Source organism: Leptosomus discolor, chromosome 1 (genome assembly GCF_034619465.1).
Source record: "Leptosomus discolor isolate bLepDis1 chromosome 1, bLepDis1.hap2, whole genome shotgun sequence".
In the NCBI taxonomy this organism is placed as follows: Eukaryota; Metazoa; Chordata; class Aves; order Leptosomiformes; family Leptosomidae; genus Leptosomus; species Leptosomus discolor.
This window is the reverse complement of record NC_141391.1, coordinates 134926469-134946229: the sequence shown is the minus strand read 5'-3', so window position 1 is coordinate 134946229 and position 19761 is coordinate 134926469. Positions and strand designations below refer to the sequence as shown.

Here is a 19761-nt window from a genome sequence, read left to right as displayed (position 1 = left end):
CGTGAGGACACTGACACGATCAATGTGATCTAACAAGTGAACCTTTATTTCCGTGTTTCCAGTGCAATTTATAACCCTCGACCACACCCAATAAATACTGATTGGCTTCATCATAAATAACAGACCATAGTCCAACCCGATTGGCTACATTGCGAGTCATGTTCAAGTCACGTTCACAGATGCTCACACCCATCTTCTTCAAGAATTAAAACTACGTCATTAATGGTGGCTGTCTCTTCTCCTGCACCTGTAAGATGTTCATGCCCCCTGCACCGGAAGTTGTTTATGCTTTCAGCAGTTCTGGTACGTCCCAGCTTGGAATCTCTGGAAAGGCTGGATAGTTCACATGTCCCTTATTTCATAAATGTCCTCCCACAGGTGTGCCTAACCCCCACTTGCAGGCACGATCTGAAAACAGGGAATGCAAACTCTGGAAAAGTTCCCCATGCACCCACCCTGGTCCTTGTGCTCTCCATTCCTGGTTCCACCAGGGCTAATGCCGGGAAAAGGGGACAGAGAATGCCTGGACAATCAAGTCATCTAAGATAATCTGACCTTCACCCTGACAGAAACAGGGACAGTGACACAAAGGGAAGCTGCCAAAAGTTCAACCCATTAACAGCATGTAACACATTAACCATTTCCCCAGAGCAGCAGGACAGACTGGGTCTTGCTTTCTCTGTACTGGTTCTTTTTCCAGGTCAAGTTATTGGCATGTCTAGATCAAATTATTTCTGTTTGATGGAGTCCTTCCTGGTTTCATTGTGTGAAAATCCACGTCATGCATTGTGATGGACAATGTTGTATCATAAAGGGAAATTTCTTTTTGACCATTGTCTTTACTGTAGTTACCTTGATCTGCAGCAGGAGGATCAATAGCTCAGGTAATTATTACCCTTGCAAGTGGCAGTAGAATATCTGTCTTACTTATAGTCCCAACTCAAACTCCAAAGAATGGAGATCTGTGTTAGAGGACGTAAAGCATAATTTGGGGATTAAAAAGGGTGCGGGATAAAATTAGTATTTATTTGTCCTTCCCCTCTCCTACTGTCATCATCGGAAGTTTGGTGAGCTCAGGAACTTTGGGGTTAAGAAATCCAAGTGCAATGAGATAACAAACCTTCATTACAGACCTCATTCTGCCCTGCAGCGACCTGCATGGGAAATAAAATAGGATAGTAGTGCATGTCCAATTTCCTTGGGCACTGCACAAAAGGAACACAGACTAGACTTGTGCTCTGCCTTCTTCATCTGACGCCTAAAGGTTGCTCTGCCTGCCCAAAGGAAGTGTAACCCAGGAAGATCTGCCTCACCCACAGAGAAAAGGATTGGTATATGGGATGGTCAAAGCCTTTTTCAAGATGACACTTTACATTGCTTTGAACAGGTCACGAACTGGACTGATTGAACACAAAACCTTACAGGAAGGAGGTGCAGAACTGCACACAGTGGAGGAAGCTAGAGCTACCCTTTCTGGCAAATGGCCAAACAGCTCACAAGGCTCACAAGCCAGCTCCCAATCATTAGGACCTCGGTCAAAAATGTGCTGTGTAGCCAAAAACTGAAGAGAAATGTTTTCAGTCAGTTGAGGGGGGCAAGATTTTAAAGGCTTGAGAATCCCAGCAGGTAGCAATGAACATGCACAGATACCAAACTGAATTTTAAAATCTGCCTTCAAGCTGCTTGGCTCCCATCCCATTCCCAATAGCAACTTGAGTCCCAGCAGCCTAATTTCAAGGGTCTCTGCATGGGCCATGTGATTCACCTTGTAGATGGTGGCACAAAGAAGGCAGTGGCAGTGCGTTTTCCCTCTCTTCTGCTATTTCCACCTGCTGTGAGTACAACTGAGGCAGCCAACAGGCTCTCTAGAGCTTTTTGGCTGGATTTTAAGGGGTTAACTCTAAGTTCCTCAAGAAAACTCCTACAAGGTCTTGGCCTATCCATGAGGAGAGTGTGTTTTAATATTATCTTTCCTGGATTACTCTCAATGAATCTGAAGTTCTACCATTCGCCATAGCTCAAAGGTACAGGTGCCCCAATTGCACAAAAAACCCCATCAAATATCCTGTATCTGAACCAAGAATTCTGCTGCATTCACTGATAGCATCACAGAAGTGCTGGTTGGGAGGGAGCTCTGGAAGTTATCTAGGCTATCCTTTCACTTGAAGCAGGACTGCTGCCAACGCTGTCAGCTGTGACTTTGATAAGTCAAATCTTGAAAACTTCCGAGGATGGAGAACCTACCGTTTCTCCAGTGATCTGTTACAGTGTTACACTAATCTCTGGTGAAGATGTCTTCCCTCACGTCAAATCTGAACTCCCTTGGCTGCAGTTGCAGCCATTGCCCCATGTTATATCTTCTGCCCCTACCAAGAAAGGTCATGTTCCAACATCCTTCTAACTGCCTTTCAAGTTATTTGCAGGCAGCAATTTAATCACTCCAACGTCCTCTTGGTCAGACTAAGCAAGCCCAGCTCCCCCTATCACTCCCTGTGAGTCACGTGCTTCATGCTCTAACCAGTTTGGTAGTCCTTCATTGGACTTTCTCCAGTTTCTCCACATTTCTCTTGAACTGGGAGTCAGCAGACAAGACACAGTCCAAGTGCATCCTCAGAAATGCCATGGAGAATGAGGATTGTAACTTACCTTGATCTGCTAGCCATGCTCGTCCAGTATTCATTCATTGCTGCTTATGGAGTTCATTCAGAAAGAACTTACTTCCAAGAAAATTAATATATATCAATCAGCGATATCAACGTGCTCTAGACAGAAGATTGAAAGCTCTGCCAAAGATATCTGTTCACCTGCTGTTCAACGAAATTAATATATGTTCTTCAAATCCCTTTAGTACTGCAAAAACTTGAACCCAAAGAGGAGCCATGCGCATCATTAAAAGTAAAATCCGCAGCTGAAAATCCCTTCCGTGCAAAGAATGGTCAACTTTTGAGGCAACCTAATCTATTTATTCATTTTACATTTCCTGAGCATCTCTTTGGGATGAGATTGAAAGGCCATGTTTGAAGACCTAAAAATTAAAATAGTCTGGCATGCACTGCACTGTAAAATCCTAGGGAAGGCAAAGCTGTTGCACTATTCACAAGGTAAACTAGGCAAGCTCAGAGACATGCCCACCTTACCTACATGCATCAAGATAACATGAGAAGCTGTTTCTTCACTGGCATTCTCTGGTAAAGTAACTGCTAGATTTCCCTCTGCAGTTGTTATCACCATCTTGACAAAGCAGGCAAAGTCTCCAGCATTATTTCATAGGGCCTGGCAACTTTCTAGAAGTCAGGGGACAGCACTTTGTTTTGATAGTTCAATGGACTCTGGCACAGACAAAATGAGCCACTCAACGTAACCCAGACAATCCGAGATCAAAACTCAAAGTTTTTAGTTCGTTGTACATTGCTTAAAATACTGAAGTTTTCTCACGGTTTCCCCGGGTCTGACTGTTGCAGGCATGGTTATTGAAAAGCAGACCTATCCTTGCTGGGAACATTCCCACATTAAGCCCCTCAGCTCAGTGAACTCTGTATAAGGCTCAGCAAACATCCACTCAGCTCAGTATACTAAGGTCTGTATCTTGTCTTCATCTGCAGGGATACCTTCACGTGGTACACTCTCTATGAGTGTTAAGCCTCACATAACAGGGATGTGCAACTGAAGGCACTCTGAAAATGGCCGTGTGAGAATCTGCTGTTATGTTGCAACTGGATTGCTCAAAAACTGCATTAAGATGCTTCTTTCAACCAGGTGATGCAAGGACAATTTCAATTATTTGAAAAGAAAATTGCTGGGGTGAAATAGCAATTTTCTTTTTGAAAACAAGATCTTTTTTCTGTTTTCTCTGTGATTTCGCTGTTGTTTGTAGTGTTTATTTACATGTGGCACAGCAGCATCAATCCCAATAACAATCACTTCCAATTTACTTGTAACCCTCCTTGTGAACCCCTGATCTAGCATTTTCAGATGAAACCTCTGGTACTTGGGTCAATTAGTTTCTCCCTAGCCCTCCCCCACCATGCACCATGCTGCCTAGTTCTTCACTTTCATTATCTCTTAAATTCTGTCTCTCCTCCACACTTGTCTCCTCAACCTCATCTCCCCAGACCTGTCCACCCACCTCCTTCTACACAAAGTGCCTTCCTTGTCCTTACCTTTTACAGATCTCTCACAGAATCACAGAGTGGTTGAGTTTGGAAGGGACCTCTCAAGGTGATCTGGTCCAACCCCCTTGCTCAAGCAGGGCCACCTACAACTGTTTGCCCAGGACAATGTTCACACAGCTTTTGAGTATCTCCAAAGATGGAGAACCCCCACAACATCTCTGGGCAACCTATGCTAGTGCTCTGTCAGCCTCACAGTGAAAAAGTGTTTCCCAATGTTCAGATGGACATTCCTATGTTTCAGTTTGTGCCCATTGTCTCTGGTCCTGTCACTGGGCACCACTGAAGAGAGCCTGGTTCTGTGCTCTTTGTACCCTAGCTTGAGGTGCATTATATATATTAATGTATACATTAATAAGACCTCCCCTCAGCCTTCTTTTCTTTAGAATAAACTGTCCTAGCTGTCTCAGCTTCTCTTTATAGGAGAGATGCTCCAGTCCTTTCATCATCTTTATGGCCCTTCATTGGACTCTCCAGTACGTCCATGTGTCTTTTGTACTGAGGAGCCCAGAGCTGGACACAGTACTCCAGGTGTGGCTTCACAGTGCTGAGGAGAGGGGATTACCTCCCTCAACCTGCTGGCACTGCTCTGTCTAATGCAGCCCTGGATACCATTTGCCGTCTTTGCAGCGAGGACACATTGCTGGCTCGTGTTCAACTTGGTGTTCACCAGGACCCCCGGGTCCTTTTCTGTAAAGATTCTTTCCAGCTGGGTCACCCCCAGCATGTACTGGTGCATGGAGCTGTTCCTCCCCAGCTGCAGGACTTCGACCTTCTCCTTGTTGAACTTCATGAGGTTCCTGTCAGCCCATTTCTCCAGCCTGTCTCTCCCATAACAAACACACACCTCAGAACATCTGTCACTAACCTGCTGCTTGTCAAGGCTTATGAATCAGTATTTGGGAAATCCCCCGTGGAAACACTCCTGTGCACCATGCCATATATGCTGTGAGGTGAATGTTCAGAGCAGGGCAGAGCTGCTGTGTGTGTTTCAGAGACCGTTCATATGGGCTTAGCAGCGTATGACCACCCGTCATAAGGCAGTCCTGCCAGAGTTACTGCTGTGACTGCATTGGACTATAAACTGTGATTCAAGACCAAGGAAAAATTGATAATAACAGATTGGAATATGAGATAAATATATTAGGATAAATAGGATAAAGTGGAAATTAATAACATTTCTCTTCCTTTGTTGGAACAAAATCTCTGGGTAGAAAAAAAAAGAGTTTTCCAGGTATCTGGAAATGCAACCTACTGTTCACTGTGATTTTATGCTGTTCATACTCTTAGCCTGTCTCTGTCCTATTTGAACTGAAACCTCCTTGTAGTACAGAATTGTCCACTGTTTTCTCTCTCTGTAGTATGAAACTGCAGAGGTGGAGAGGGAAACACATTCTTGGTTGATTCAGTAATAACACACAATTACCTGTCCAGAAGCTCAGCCTTTTGACTAGTTTGGTTGAAGCCTGCCTATAAAACGTGGCATGCAAATGGTTCCTTCCAACACAGAGAAGTAATGACATGGATACACACTTTTGGTCCAGTGCAGCACTGGAGGTTTATTTTCACTGCTGAATTTACAGAAGTTGTAGTCTCATCTCATTTTATTCTCTTCTCTCACACTCATAGCAATGGGATGCACAAGGAGAGATTGCCACTGGGAGAAGTCTGTTTATATATTTCAGGTAGCGAACGGCAGGCTTCATTTTCCCAGTCTTGCTGGCACCAGACAGTGGAGATGCAGGAATGAAAATGAAATCTGATGCTCAGGAATGGAGGAAAATAGCCAGCTCACCCTCAGAGATCTGAATACCCAGCATAAAACTTGTCATAAAACATTTGCTTGCCCTTATAGGACAAATAAGGAAAGACTAGGGCAGGGAGTACGTCCCAGGTGTCATCTGGTCACAAAGAGCAGTAATCAAACAGATATGGACTGAGTATAGATCTACTACTGAGGATAACTCACCCTTATGGGCAACAAACCTGTCCCTGTAAAATATCTTTGTGAGCATGTGGAAAGGGCAAGTCCTTGGTCTTGTGTAGAGCTTTGGTTTGCAGGACAATGATCCACATGTACCAATGATGATATAGTTGTGAGATGAAAATGCACATGGGATTTATCTAAGAGATTTCTCACAGATCCATGGAGCAGAAAATTCACAGCTGGAAGCCTGAAAGTAATCTTTCATCAGAACAACACAGTGTTGTACAGGGCTGTTAGAGAGGACCCTGCAAGAGACACAAAACAAAAGTAAGTCTGAGAGAAAATGCTGAGATTGTCTCCTGGAGGCAACAAAGAAAAAACATCTGAAGGGTGGAGCCCAGAGGAAGTGAAAGAACCCAACCTCCAAAGGGCAGCTGTTAGAAAACAAAACGTACACTAAAAAGCTGTCTACCTGGAGATTATACATCTAAGTAATTCTGCCATTGTGGAACCCAAATCAGAACCAAGCATAGACACAATGCCCTGTAGTGGCAGTGATATCCACTAGCATGAGAACGGCAGTGCTGAGAGTTTCATGGAAAGATGATTGCCTCCACAGAGTTTGTAAGAATAGAAAGCTGTTTAAGGTTTAAAGGAAGGATTTAAGAAGGGAACTAAGCCAAGTACTTAGAGTACTGACCTACTGTCAGCAAGATCTTGGGCAACTTTCCTTGCTGGAGAAGTGTTAGACTCGAACTCATTGTCTTAACTGCCGTAAAAAGTAAAGGGCCAGGCAAAGTTACTGGACCAAATCATAATGCTTTTCCTCATGCAGAATGCTGAGTTTTGTCCAAGCAAAGATTGAGCCAAAATGAAGGTTCTGATTTGGGTTGGCACCAGTGAAGCAGCAAAGGGCTGGGTCCTCTACCCAGTGTCACCAGCACTTGGCAGAATGGGTGCAAGGTGGCTAAACCAGTAAAGCCAAGACGGACCTTATCCTTTTCTGACTGAGCAACTGTGTGGACAGTGCAGGCAAATAATCCTTGGCCTGAGCAGCTGAAAGGAAGCAAAGACACTAACATTAGCCCTGCTTTTCACAGGTCAACGCCTTTTCAAGGTGCAGGGTAGTAAAAAGTAGGTTCTTTCAAGTTTGGTGCCATTCAGGTGATGGTAAGAAGAAAATCCACCCAGGAAGAAAGCTCCTGAGATCTGGTCAGGAAACTCTGGGTGGTGTAGAACACCAAGCAATCTGAATTAGCACCATTGTTTTTAAAACAGAATTCAACTCACTTGGTGCCATTGAATATAGAGCCATCTTCCCAAATCCAGCCAGAGCCTGTGCTGTTCCTCAATCCAATCCAGAAACATCCTGTTTGAATACTCTTGAACAGGTCCTAGAAATGGTGATGTATTACAAAGTGATTAATGAAAGCCAGCCTGAAAATTGAGGTAAGTGTAAGTAAAGAGAACAGAGAGCAAGATAACTTCCCCTTGCCTGGCTGTTCCTTAAGTGGCTGACAATACTGCTTCTCCACAGCTTCTAATCAGGAAGATCAGCCCTGCAGATCATGCCTGGAATAACAACTGTGACACTCATGAGGAAGTAAGTATGCTTTCAAGGGTCTTGGACAGATTCTTCAAAGGATACTTCTTGGGGCACTATGCGTGAACCAACTGCACCCCAGTCTCCTGGAGTTCCCTACATAGAGCTTTATGTAGGAACGTATGCTATTAGTATTAATATTAACACTCTACCACACAACTAGCTAGCAAGCTCATACGAATTATTAACAATCAAAGGTAAAAAGCAGGTCAGGGCTGAAAGTGCAGGCACTGACAGACCTGTGTAAAGAGCCCAGGAAAAAAGCTCATTAAATTCTATACAAACTTTCCTCCTACGTGTTTTCAATGTTCATTTCCTTTTGCTTAACCTTTAACTCCTGTTTACCGTTAAAAGGTGAAGCCTGTAACAGAAACTCTGCCCTGAAGTAAATCCCCTAAAAAAAAAAAAAAAAAAAAAAAAAAAAAAAAAAAAGACAAGAGAAAGACGTTTGTCTTGTCCACATTTGCAGTGAAAATAAACAGCAGCAATGTTTCAGTGGTATAGCTGGGCTCCATCCTTATTTACTGCTGCCATAAGCAAAGCTTCAGAGCAGACATCTTCACACAGAAACATTAACAAAGTTGGCTTGGTAAAGTGGTGGGAACAGGAGTAGCTCAAGGAGCACTTGAGTGTTATTGGTGGTTTGGAGGTGATTGTGCTTCCCTGGCAAAGGGAGGCTGAACAGTCAGCCTTTGCAGCATAGGGCACGGACAGCTAGGAAAGTCTTGCTTACATGGAGAAGTCTGAGCAGGGATAATGGGTAGCAGTCTAGTAGCAGAGACAGTACTAAGAAAGCAGTCAGACCAGGGAGGCTTTCTTCATGCAGAAAAATGGGTAATCTGGGGAAGATGGGTATTTCGCAAGGAATCAGGGTTTGCCTAAGCAAGTGAGAGAGTTTGGTACATACTCCCGGTGGAGCAGAGACCTGGCCTTGTAAGCCCCCATACAACATCATACAATGCAACTTCTGTCCAGGGACTGGAAGCTGTCCACGTTCATTGAACCTGAGCTAATAAGCGCTGGCTTGCACAAAAACAGATCAAGTACTTCTGCTCTACTTAGGCAGACGTGCCTCACCTCCCTAGTGATCAGCTCTACCCATTTCTTTGGTGGTCATTCGTGTCCCAGCCCACCGTGAGCACCTGCTGGAAAATGAGCAGTGGAACAGATGGTTTCTGATTTCACCAGCACAACTGAGATTTTTTTGCCAGAGAGAGGAAGTAAGCATTGAAAACAGACTGAGAAAGAAATATTCATGCATGAAGACAGGGAGTGGCAAGGGTCACTGAGCTGGAGAAGCTGGAGCAGTTGCAGGAAGGAGAGGCATCGCTTTTGCAAAGGAAACATTTCTGAAGAGTGAGGACGTCTTGGTTCATAGGCAATGAGTAGAGAGACTGCACAGTGCCACAGTCTTTTTCTGCAGTCATCCGTATCAGCCTTGTTGGGGCTAGGAGGGGAGGTGGAGAAGGGGCAGTGGAGAAGGTGGTCTCCTAATATTCTTCATAGGATGATTCTGAATAGGTGACAGGGACCCTCATCTTTCCCTTGTCACCCTTGCTTCTTTGCCTGCTGGGAACTTCTAAGATGTATAATGAAACTGGACTCCTTCCTCTCCTTTAAAGTTAAAATATGGCCAGAGTGACAGCACTGCTTGAATGTCAGTTACTGAGGTATCTGCAAGGAAATGGAAGATCCTCAAAGAATAAGAAAAGCATTACCATTTCGCTGGTATCGCTGATCACCAGGAGATGAGCTCCCTGTGCCCAGCAGGATTCCTGACTGGAACGCCAATCCTTTTTCTGCTTGGAGAAAGAGTAGCAGCTCCCTCTGTAGGCCACCCACTGCTCAGGGCAGCGTGGGTGGGAGTCATCTGTAAAAGAATCAAAATACCAGCTTTTCTCTACCATCAACCAACAGAAAGACACTTGTCAGCACAGATCTGCTGAAAAGCAACTCTTCTGGATAGCTGCGATGCAGAAAACACAAGTCAGGATAAGCATCTAAAAATGACAATGTGTGAACACTGAACTTCATATCCTCTGCGCAATTTCCAGATCTTCATACGGGAGTCATACACTCTGATGCTGGTGCAACACCCCCTCCCCCGGGTTTCCTCTGAACTGCTCAGATACCTGAGAACCAAAATGGTCTATCTGTAAGCAGACAACGCTCTGAGTGTGTAAAAACTAAGGGAAAAAATTGCATCATTCTGTGGGTACAGTGTGATCATGTCACACACCACGCGAATGGATTTTAAGCAGCAAACAGTAGGGTCTCACACATGGTCTAGCACCTTCTGCATGCATGCAAAAGTGCTATAGACCTTGCATATTTGTTTATCTCTATAATTACAGCAGACAAGTCTACAAAAACCTTTCAACATGTTTCACTGCTCTTTGCCACAGGATCTGAAATAGGTTGCCTGGGGTCTGCACAAAGAATATATTCTTCAAAATATTCTGGGTAGGCAGTGGGTACTTAAGGGTGGTAGAAATCTAGAATAGCTTCTGTTTTAACCCTGTATAATGGAGTTCAGGATCCAAGTTCCTGTGCTTAGATGAGTCTCTGGTCCTTTGCTGTTGGTTGTTCATCCTCAGCATCCTTTTGTGCACTTACTCATCTTCCAAATCAAAGCAATCGCTAGGGAGATGCTCAGTATCCCAAAGCCTATAGCCAAGCCTGGCACAACTGCTGGCCACAGAGAGGGAGCTGTAAAAGAGAAAAGGAAACGTAGTGAACAGGAGCCACATGAAAACTGGCAGTGGTTTTACGTAGTTTGTGTCCTGGACATTTCCATAAGGAACAGAACTATTTAGAGCATCCCTGTCTGTCTACTGTGCCTGCCCAGCCTCCCTCGGGCCTCCTCACATCCCTGCCCACCATCCCAGGGCCCCACTTCAGCCGGGCTCAGGGCCATCCATCCCTGTCTGACCTTCCCAGGAAGTGTACCTGTCTCCAGGTCAGCCACAGCTCTGCCCCTGCCTGGCCACAGAGCTGGCTGGTCCAGCCCCTGCTGTGGCTGACCCCAGCAGAAGGAGCACCCGCCCCAAGTCAGCCAGAGCCCTCCCAGGCACCTTGTGGCACCTTGTGCTGGCAGGAGACTCCCAGCAAATCCTCTTGGGGTGGAAATACAGAGCTGCATTGACACAGCCGCCATGTTGCAGTTAAATGCAAAAAGAAACCCAAGGACTTTCCCCTGGCTGTCTCAGCAACAGTGACAGGTTTAACCTCAGCATCCTGTTCACCTTCTTAACACAGTCATGTTACATCTTCCCAGCACATTCCCAAGACAGTCCTATGCTCTCATCTGCCTCTCCCTTGGCAGGGTGGCAGGATGGAAGGGCCAGCCTTGAAGACCTTGGGATGCCCCTCCACACTTTCATTACCACCATCCACTGTTCACTTGCTGCCAGTGGCAGAGAGTGAGTCCTTGAGGCAGACTCCACCATAGCCCAGCAGCTTCCTTTCAAAGGGTGGGGCAGTAGAGATCTGCTCATGCGCAGCACAATGTGTTAACCTTCAGGCTACATCTCGCTTTCTTATTGTCATCTCCTAGAGCTGTGTTTGACCAGAGAGGCATTTATTTTCCATAAGCCATTTGAAATGTCAGCACTAAAATCTCCTCTCTCCCAGGTTGAGGAGATGATGACACTTACTGCCACGGACGAGCTCCAGGGGGGTTTGGTTTGCTTGTTTTATTAATGTCAGTATGACAGCTGCACAGAAACAGGACTAAGAAGCACTAAACGTGCAGCTAATAGTTGCTGATGTTGAGGAACCCAGGATTCCCCTGTGCTTCTTCCTTAAGGTTATGTACCACTTCCTGCTCTTGTCATGCTCCAGAGTCTTCTGCCCAAATCCAGCAGCAAAATCTCCAGTGGAGCTCATGAAATCTCAGGTGCTTCTCTCTCGGACATGTCACAAGACCCAAAGAAACATATTTGTATTCCCAGAAAAGGCTAGGAGTGTAAGGAATAAGATGGAAGAAGGAGAAAGCTAGCTTTAACTAAAGACACTGCCACAGCAAGCACATCAAAAACTTGGTGGAAGAAGGGCTGTGAGCAGGATGTCATAGCAATAGGATATGGAATATGCAGGGAAGACAAAGGGGGCTGTTCTCAAATTAGGTTAAATAACTAACTGCATCAAGAAGTAAGAGTAACAGCATCCCCACAGACCAGGCAAATACTATTAAATGCATAGGGCTGGAACTATATTATGGACTGCCAGACAAGGATGGTGACGTCACTTATGAACCAGCAAAAAAACCCAGAGCAACTGTGAAGGAAGCATGGCGATGACAGAAGTCAAGTAAATTAATGATACTGAGACTGAATGCTTGGACACCATCAACAGGCACCTTGTGGAGCAGCGAGACAGGAAACACAGAAAGCGAAGCAGCTTATGACTGCCCTGAGCCGTGCTCAGGCCACTCAGCTCAGCATGGCTTCATCCAGCAGCTTCTCTGCTCCTGTGAACACAAATGCACTGAGATTCAACACAGACAAAAAGCACCACCACCACCAAAAGTCATTGTGGTATGGAAACTGTGGGAAAATGAGGAAGTTTGTCAGAAATAAATTAAAGGGGATGTCTAAAAGAATGAAATATTTGTAAGCAGTAAGGGACAGTTTTTTAGGATCTCACATGGAGGCTGAAAACAAATGCACACAACGTATCAAGAATATTGTGGGTAGGACAAAGAAAGGGGAACGGACTTCACTTAAAAACAAGAATGCATCCTTTAAGCATTGGAAGCTTTGTCCAAACAAAGAAAGTAGACCAGATCAATAAAGTAATAAAAATTAATTTATTTTGATCTTAGAGCAGTTTGCAGGCTCACCGATTTTAAGATCAGTTTCTGGTTTATAGCAATATATTTAGACTTGCAGTTTTGGCTAAAAGAAATTTCTAAGGTAGTGAGGGAGAGCATGAGGGAACTTTGTTGTAAGCGTCATTCTTCTGGTAGGAAGATCTTTCCTAAGGTAAAGGTTTTCTCATGTTTCCTGAAGCTTGCAGAACCATCCAGCTGCCCCCACTTGTAGCTAAAAAATAGCAACTTTTTTTATTATTATTTGTTATTAAAGAACAAAACCCCATCTCTCCTCAGGTACAAAATACAGAAAGACTTTTCAGTTACAACCCACTCTTCAGCTTCACAGAAGAAGACAATGGGAGAAGTGAAGGACTTGGAACAGGGTAGCTGTTCTCCCTGCCTGCTCTCTGTTCCTCTTGTAAGGCCACCTTTGTATCTCTGGTGATGCGGGTTTTGCCATCAGATTAAGCCTCAAAAGAATGGAGTCAGTCCGAGGTTAAGGGGTAGGGTGGAGCTGCTTCTCTGAAGATTACAACTGTGAACTAAGTAAAAGGGGATAAATATCTGTTGAAACACAATTCTTTGTTCTGAGACCACATTTCTGAGGATTTGCAGTTTTCCTTCCTTTCTTGCCTCTCAAAGAAGCTATCTCCTGCGTCCTCCAGATCATTGCTCCTGATATTAGGAAAAACTACCTCCAGGACAAGGCGACTGGGATGACAGTCAGTGAAACAGTTAATCCTTAAATGTCAGCACCGGCACCCGAGCTGGTGCCTCCTGGCAATGAATAGAGCGGTTCACCCTCTATTGTTTCAAACCAACTGCAGAAAAAAGGATCTGACTCGACTCAGCATCAAAACAAAATCCCAGGGCACCTCCAAAACCAGAGCAGTGGGAGAATTCACTTAAATTCTTAAAAATAAAAAATTATGCCATTAGATAATTTGGAGAGGAAAAAAAGAAAGTGGAGTGGGAAAGTCATACTGAAGAGTTCAAGGTGAATTTAAGCCTCACTTGAACTGCAGTGATCAGTCCAGCAAAGTGGAAAAAAAAAATTCATAAATTGGGATTTTTACCCCTTGCAAAAGGGAGTCCCTGCAGTTCCCCCGTTTTAAAACAGGTGTAAGTGTTTGTGCTGGATCCTCAGCCCCTGGACTATGTGTGAAGCTCTTGTAGAAAAGGATGGGAGAAGTACCTGAGAAAAGTCTGAAACAGGGGAAGGAAATCTGAACGGAGCGTCCATGTAGTTGTCTGAGGAACTGTGGAATAGTCTCCCCAAGGGAAGGCAGAAGTGGATCGGTGGACATATAAATATCCAATGTTATAATTCCATAGTATACAAAACACCCCATTAGGTCTCTCAGTGCTCTGGAGAAATTACTGTGGTACACTGCATTCATCTGCAAGCAACGTGACTCAGTATTTTTAGGTATGGGAGTCCTGATTCAGTTCAAAAACTGAAAGCTGATAGCATTTTATAATTCAGGTCTTCTAGGACAATCTGAAGAATGTCATTGCACTGTCCCAAATAGCTCCCCTCAGCTCCTGCCTACGTCAGTATGGGAGCAGCTTGACTACCTAGGGCCAGGGAGGAGGATTTCAGAAATGGGGATCCTGTCCTTGGCTATGGCACGGACCTGGTTATTGCTGTTACCACAAGAGAGCCACACTGGCTAACACTGTCTTAAGTGACTGATGGACTGACATTTTGGTAGTGTGTCATATCTAAGGCTCTCTGGAAGCCAAACAGAAGACAGCCAGGGCAACTCTTCATTTTTGAGGAGTCCAATGAAAGCCAAAAACAGTTAGTCTGACCAGAGGACTTGTCTATACACCTGTGATATACCTGTGATACTGTGCCACGGGGATGACTTGGTAGCAAGAGTGTGCATTTGAAAACAGAGGTGAAATACGCAAAAGCACATCTCAAAAGTGATAGAGACAGGAACAGAGTTGAAAATACAGGTGTTCTAAAGAAAGGTACTTAAACTGTGCTCCTAGGGACTCCTTGCATGCAGAAGAGAGCTGGCAAATAATCAAATAACATGCACAGAAAATGTGTATAAAGACCAGCTTCCTTATTTTAGGCACTTTGACTTCAGCTCAGTTTGACTTCAGCTCAGCTCAAAAAGATGAGGGTATATACAGGAATTTGGAGAGAAGGAATGTTAAGAAAACATCAAACATCTCGAGAGCATTGGATAATCTCCAGCTCCAACAGGGTGGGGGTGAACACAAATGGCAGGGAATGAAGGGATGGCCTTGTGTTTTCTGATGCAACAGAAAACATAATTTCTGATAAAAACACGTGCAAAAGCAAGACTGCCTTCCAAGCAGATGGAGTGTGACTACCAGATAGGAATTTGGGGATTTCTGTGCTGGCTGTGTTTCCATAGTGCAGCAAATGACCAGGCAGCAGTAACAACCACAGACATATGCAGTTATTCTGATCAGGGCATAGAAATCTCGTATCCCACAAGGAGAGCCCCCTTTGCTGTGCAGCTCTGAAAAAAAGCTAAGGTCAACCGCAAGTGCTGCAGCCCATGCAGTGCAATTTGTCTAAAGCACACAGGCATTTAGACGAAAAGAGATCAGTTCACAGGAAGGAGAGGTTATAAAGAATGACCATCAATGCAAAACCTCACTCTTCTAATGTGATATTTCTCAACTAAGCAGCCAGAGAAATTGTGCAAGGCCTGAACAGGGGGAATGGAGCAAAAATAAGGAAAGAGAAAATTTAAGGAAAGCACTAAGAAAATCTTCCTGATAGTAAAATACCCTGCAGAACTGTCTGAAGGCAAAAGCTTAAAATTTGCTCACTAGGAGGTACGTAAACTAGAACAGAGAAGACACAGGAAAAAATGTATCACAAAAAAATCCTGCAGAGCCCCACAGGAGAGAAACTGGATGATCTCACATGCCTCGTCTGTCTGTGATCTCTGATTAGCATATGCCTCTTAATTTATCTGTGCTTGCATCTTGCCTGCCCTTCAAAGAACTCTTGCTGATAATCTCGTTACTGACAAGCAGACAACTTCAAAACTGCAAACTTCTTTTGGAGAAAAGGATGCCTGGGTTGAATGTCCAGAAGTAGACACCAAAAAGGGTCTGACAGAGAGAGGGAGGGGAACAATGCTGGATTTATGGCCCATCAGCTTTTATCACATTAAAACGCTCACAATAATTTTAGAACCAAAGCAACAGCACCATGAGCTGACACTCAAAATCAGTGGCCAGCTCAGGGTGTTTTTGTTAGGTCTTGCTTTTGCTCAGAATCAAATCTTTCGTTGGCCCACGTCATGCAGCTTCCTTACCTCTTTTTTCCTGTGCAGCTTTGGCCTTCAGTGGAGGAGTCTGAGAGAATTTGACAGAAGTATAAATTATTTCCTCCCTTGCTTCACCTGCAGAAGCTTCTGACTTGCTTCCCTCCATGCCAAAGATAAGAGTGCGTATGACAAGATGTTTCGACCAGGCTGTTGAGCGACAGGGCTCAACGCCTGTGAAACAGGAAGCCTGACGCTACACTCAGAAGACAAGAAAAGTGAAGTTGCAACCCCTATCTCTAGCTGCTTACAATAACCGAATTTACAGCAGAATAGAGAGCAGTGGAAGTGCAATAACTTCCATTTCCTAACCTGATGAGGGATGTCTTAATAACAGCCGTTATTGGAAAAGGTGATTAATCACGAAGTTCATGGGTATTCTAATTGTTGCCAATGCAAGAGGCTGTGATTACACTGAAGTAGTAACTGTGAGAATGCATGTCGCACTGAAGAGCTCTCCCTCAGAACAGAAGCAGGTGGATAGCGGGAGCACAAGGTGAAAAAGGTGAGTGTCAAGAGTACAAGATGAAAAGTGGGATAAGCAATGGCTATGGCAAACTGGCAGCCCAATGGCTGTCAAAAGGGAAGTAGAGGTGGACAGCATGAGTTTGAGAAAGAAGCCTTGTGAGCTTTGGACATTTCTACCGGGAACTCTCTGCACCCAACACACAGTGTGAATGTGCTTGAGGCACAGGCAGACACTGAGCGCTGGCATCCCTCAAGACCCTCTCAGTCAACATCTCAACAACATCAGTACAAAAGAGACATGGACGTACTGGAGAGAGTCTAGCAAAGGGACACAAAGATGATGACAGGACTGGAGCATCTCTTCTATGAGAAAAGGCTGAGAGAAGTGGGACTGTTTAGCCTGAAGAAGAGACATCTTGGGGAGGATCTTATTAATGTATACAAATACCTGAAGGGGGGGGGGGGGGGCGCACTAGAAGAGCCAGGCTTTTTTCAGTGGTGCCCAGTGACAGGACCAGTGGCAGTGGGCACAAACTGAGACACAGGAGGTTCCCTCTGAACATCAGGGAACACTTTTTCACTGTGAGGGTGATTGAACACTGGCCCAGGTTAACCAGAGAGATTGTGGTGTCTCCCTCCACGGAGAGTCATCTGGACACAGTCATGGGCAACCAGCTGTAGGCTTGGCTTCCGTAGGGGGTTGGACCAGATGACCTTGAGAGGTCCCTTCCAACCTCAATCATTTTGTGACTCTGTGATCAGCAATAACAGGAAAGGACAGTTTTCTTCTGAAGTAGTGAAGGCTGGCCATTGATGAGAACGGTGGGGAGTACTGACACTTCTAGCATCCTGGGAAATCTCTTAGTTGCATGGTTGTCTGATTTCTGTTTTGATCCATATTCTGATCCCTCCCAGTTCATGCTGAGATTGGGGATGTTTGTCAGGCTCAGGGTGTACATCTTCCTCAGGGGTACAGTTCATTTACAAGAATTGCCTGGGCATTCTCACCAAAGGAGTTTGCCGTGCTTTTCAGTTCCAGGACAGGGATGATTACTCCCCGTCCTGGTGATGTGCTGTAAAGTTGAGAAGTGATTGCCCAGGAAGGTGCTTAGTTTGATACAGAGTGTTGTGGCCTATTTGCTACAATGTGCATGTCTGGGAAGGCATGAATTGGATATTTCTGCAAGTTCCTCCATCACACACTTGCCTCTAAGGGTGGCATATTGCACCCACAAGATTCCTTCCAATCCTGCGTATGGCCTATAGACAGCAAGACAAGGAGTCTGTACTTGAGAGGAAGGGGAAGGCAGAAGAGAGCAGAGCAACACAAGAGGAGGAAAGTCTCTCCTGAATGCTTTGAATGGATATTAGAGAAGTCTAATGAGCTGTCAATCCCAGAGAGAGAGAATTTGTTATAGTCCTGATGAGAGCTTAGCTGGGAACATAATTTGTGTGGCTGGAAAGAAACCAACAAGATTCAGTCACAGCTCAAGTGTCCAGACCAAGGGGAAGAGGCTGTGGCCAAAGGCACTGCAGGCCACAAAGACGGCATTATGTGTGAACAAGTGGAGAAGTGAAGGCTGGCAGGGAAGAATTATGAGCTCTGTTTTGGTGTGGTTTACTGTTTTTCTCTCAAATATCAGCCATAAGCTGAGTTCTTAGTTTGGAAGGAAATAGAGAGGAAGCAATCGCACCATAGGAGGGTATGCAGGCAAAGCACAGCTAAGTATTAAGTGTGAATATAAATAAAATAAGTGTTAGTTAAGTGTGCATACAAATAAATCTGACTTCTACAGCTAAGATGTCTGTGCCATACTCCCAGTGGAATCAGCAGTGTATCACAAATCACAGCAGGACTAAATTGATCAGTTTTCCAGAGGCCAACATGCTCCTTCTCAGTTCCTCACTACTGAAGCAGCATACTGTAGGGAAGCCTCCCAGAATCCTCTCAAACAAGTGGCTTCTCTAGCATGTTGACGAGTTCACCAAATCCAGCATTTCTTTCTCAACTAAAAGATGGAAAAGCCTCAGAGCCCTGTCAGAGAATATTCGTCCCTTCCAATAACAGAGGCCTGGAAAGTGAACTCACCAACACAGTGGGGGCGTGACTTAAGAAGAGAAATGTCCTTTAAATAGGCCAGTCACAAACCATTTATAGCTTTATTAGTCATACTGAAGATGCTCAAGTCCACCAACCTTGTGCATGATCAGCTGGGACCTGGAATTCCTCTGCAGTGGCAAAACTTGCGGGAGCTGGAGGAGACAACTTTACTCCAAAGTACAACAAAACAGTATGTCAGGCAGGGACAAAATCAGAGGGATCAAGGCCACAAAGATGTTTCATGAACAACGGTCTCCTTTGCTTGTTTAACAAGAAGTCACTCTGGAGGTATGTGGTGGCGGGTGGCAAAGTCCAAGGACAGTGACGGCCTTTGATAGAGGGAGCAAGGGGAAAGGCAGTCAGCAGCTAAGTGATGCTGGGAAGCCTTTCACCTTTACCGATATGATAACCTGTCTGCAGGTGATCCGAACCTATATGAGGGCCAGAGGTGGGAGTTCAGTTTCAAGGTGGAAAAGTGACAGAATACCTGAATTGAAGAGCAGCTGGGAGAACTGGAGTCATTTAGTCTGGAGAAGAGGAGGCTGAGGGGAGACCTTGTTGCTCTCTACAACCACCTGAAAGGAGGTTGTAGCGAGGCGGGTGTTGGTCTCTTCTCCCAAGTAACAAGGGATAGGAGAAGAGGGAATGGCCTCAAGTTGCACCAGGGTAGGTTTAGATTGGACATTAGGAAGAATTTCTTCACCCAAAGTGTTGTCAAGCATTGGAACACGCTGCCCAGGGCAGTGGTGGAGTCACCATCCCTGGAGGTCTTTCAAAGACGTGTAGACGTGGTGCTTAGGGACATGGTGTAGTCGTGGGCTTGGCAGGCCTGCGTTAACGGTTGGACTCGATGATCTTAAAGGTCTTTTCCAACTTAAACGATTCTACGATTCCATGGATTAGGTGATTTTCAGGTCGGGGACCGGTGAGCTCCGGCCCCTGACACCCGCTCCGGGCTCCCCATCCCCTCTGGAACCGGAGGGGCGGGGCGAGCGACGGGGAGAGGGCGGGGCGGGGCGGCCCGAGGGGGCGCCATTGGGCGAGCGGCTCCCGCCTCGAGCCGCGCTCCGCAGTGGCTCTCGGGTGGGAGGGGTTAGCCGGCGGGCGCTACGGGGCTCCTTTCTGCTGGCCGTCGTCGTTCATTGGAAGACAAGCGAGGGAAGGCGGGACTTTCATGGCTTTTTTCACCGCCCATTGGAGGGAGAGGAGGAAAGAGGCGGGCTCTGGAGCCTCTTCGTCATAGGCTGGGGAGGGCTTTAAGGCCGCCCCTTTCCAGCGCCGCTCCTTACTCGCTGAGGAACCAGTAGTGGGCGCGGCGATCCCGGCAGCTCCCTGGTTCCCATTGGTGGAGAGC

General features: G+C 45.5%; 1 protein-coding gene across 1 annotated transcript; it reads right to left on the bottom strand.

Moving 5' to 3' along the window:
* Positions 1–6272: 6272 nt before the first annotated feature.
* Positions 6273–15962, bottom strand: LOC104351032 (killer cell lectin-like receptor subfamily G member 1). Its single transcript, XM_009957020.2, has 5 exons — positions 15830–15962; positions 10316–10408; positions 9418–9569; positions 7387–7490; positions 6273–6401 (listed from the first exon to the last, which is right to left on the bottom strand). Exons 1-5 carry the CDS (start codon positions 15945–15947, stop codon positions 6290–6292), a joined length of 579 nt encoding a protein of 192 aa, XP_009955322.1. The 5' UTR covers positions 15948–15962; the 3' UTR covers positions 6273–6289.
* Between the last annotated feature and the right edge of the window lie 3799 nt (positions 15963–19761).

Bases quoted from the DNA above. Each gene is read 5' to 3' on its own strand.
- LOC104351032 (XM_009957020.2), bottom strand. From the start codon at position 15,947: ATGGAGGGAAGCAAGTCAGAAGCTTCTGCAGGTGAAGCAAGGGAGGAA. The intron at 10,409-15,829 runs GTAAGGAAGCTG...TCTCTTTTACAG, and splicing joins AGCTGCACAGGAAAAAAGAG to CTCCCTCTCTGTGGCCAGCA. The intron at 6,402-7,386 runs GTGAGTTGAATT...TGTCTCTTGCAG, and splicing joins TCTATATTCAATGGCACCAA to GGTCCTCTCTAACAGCCCTG.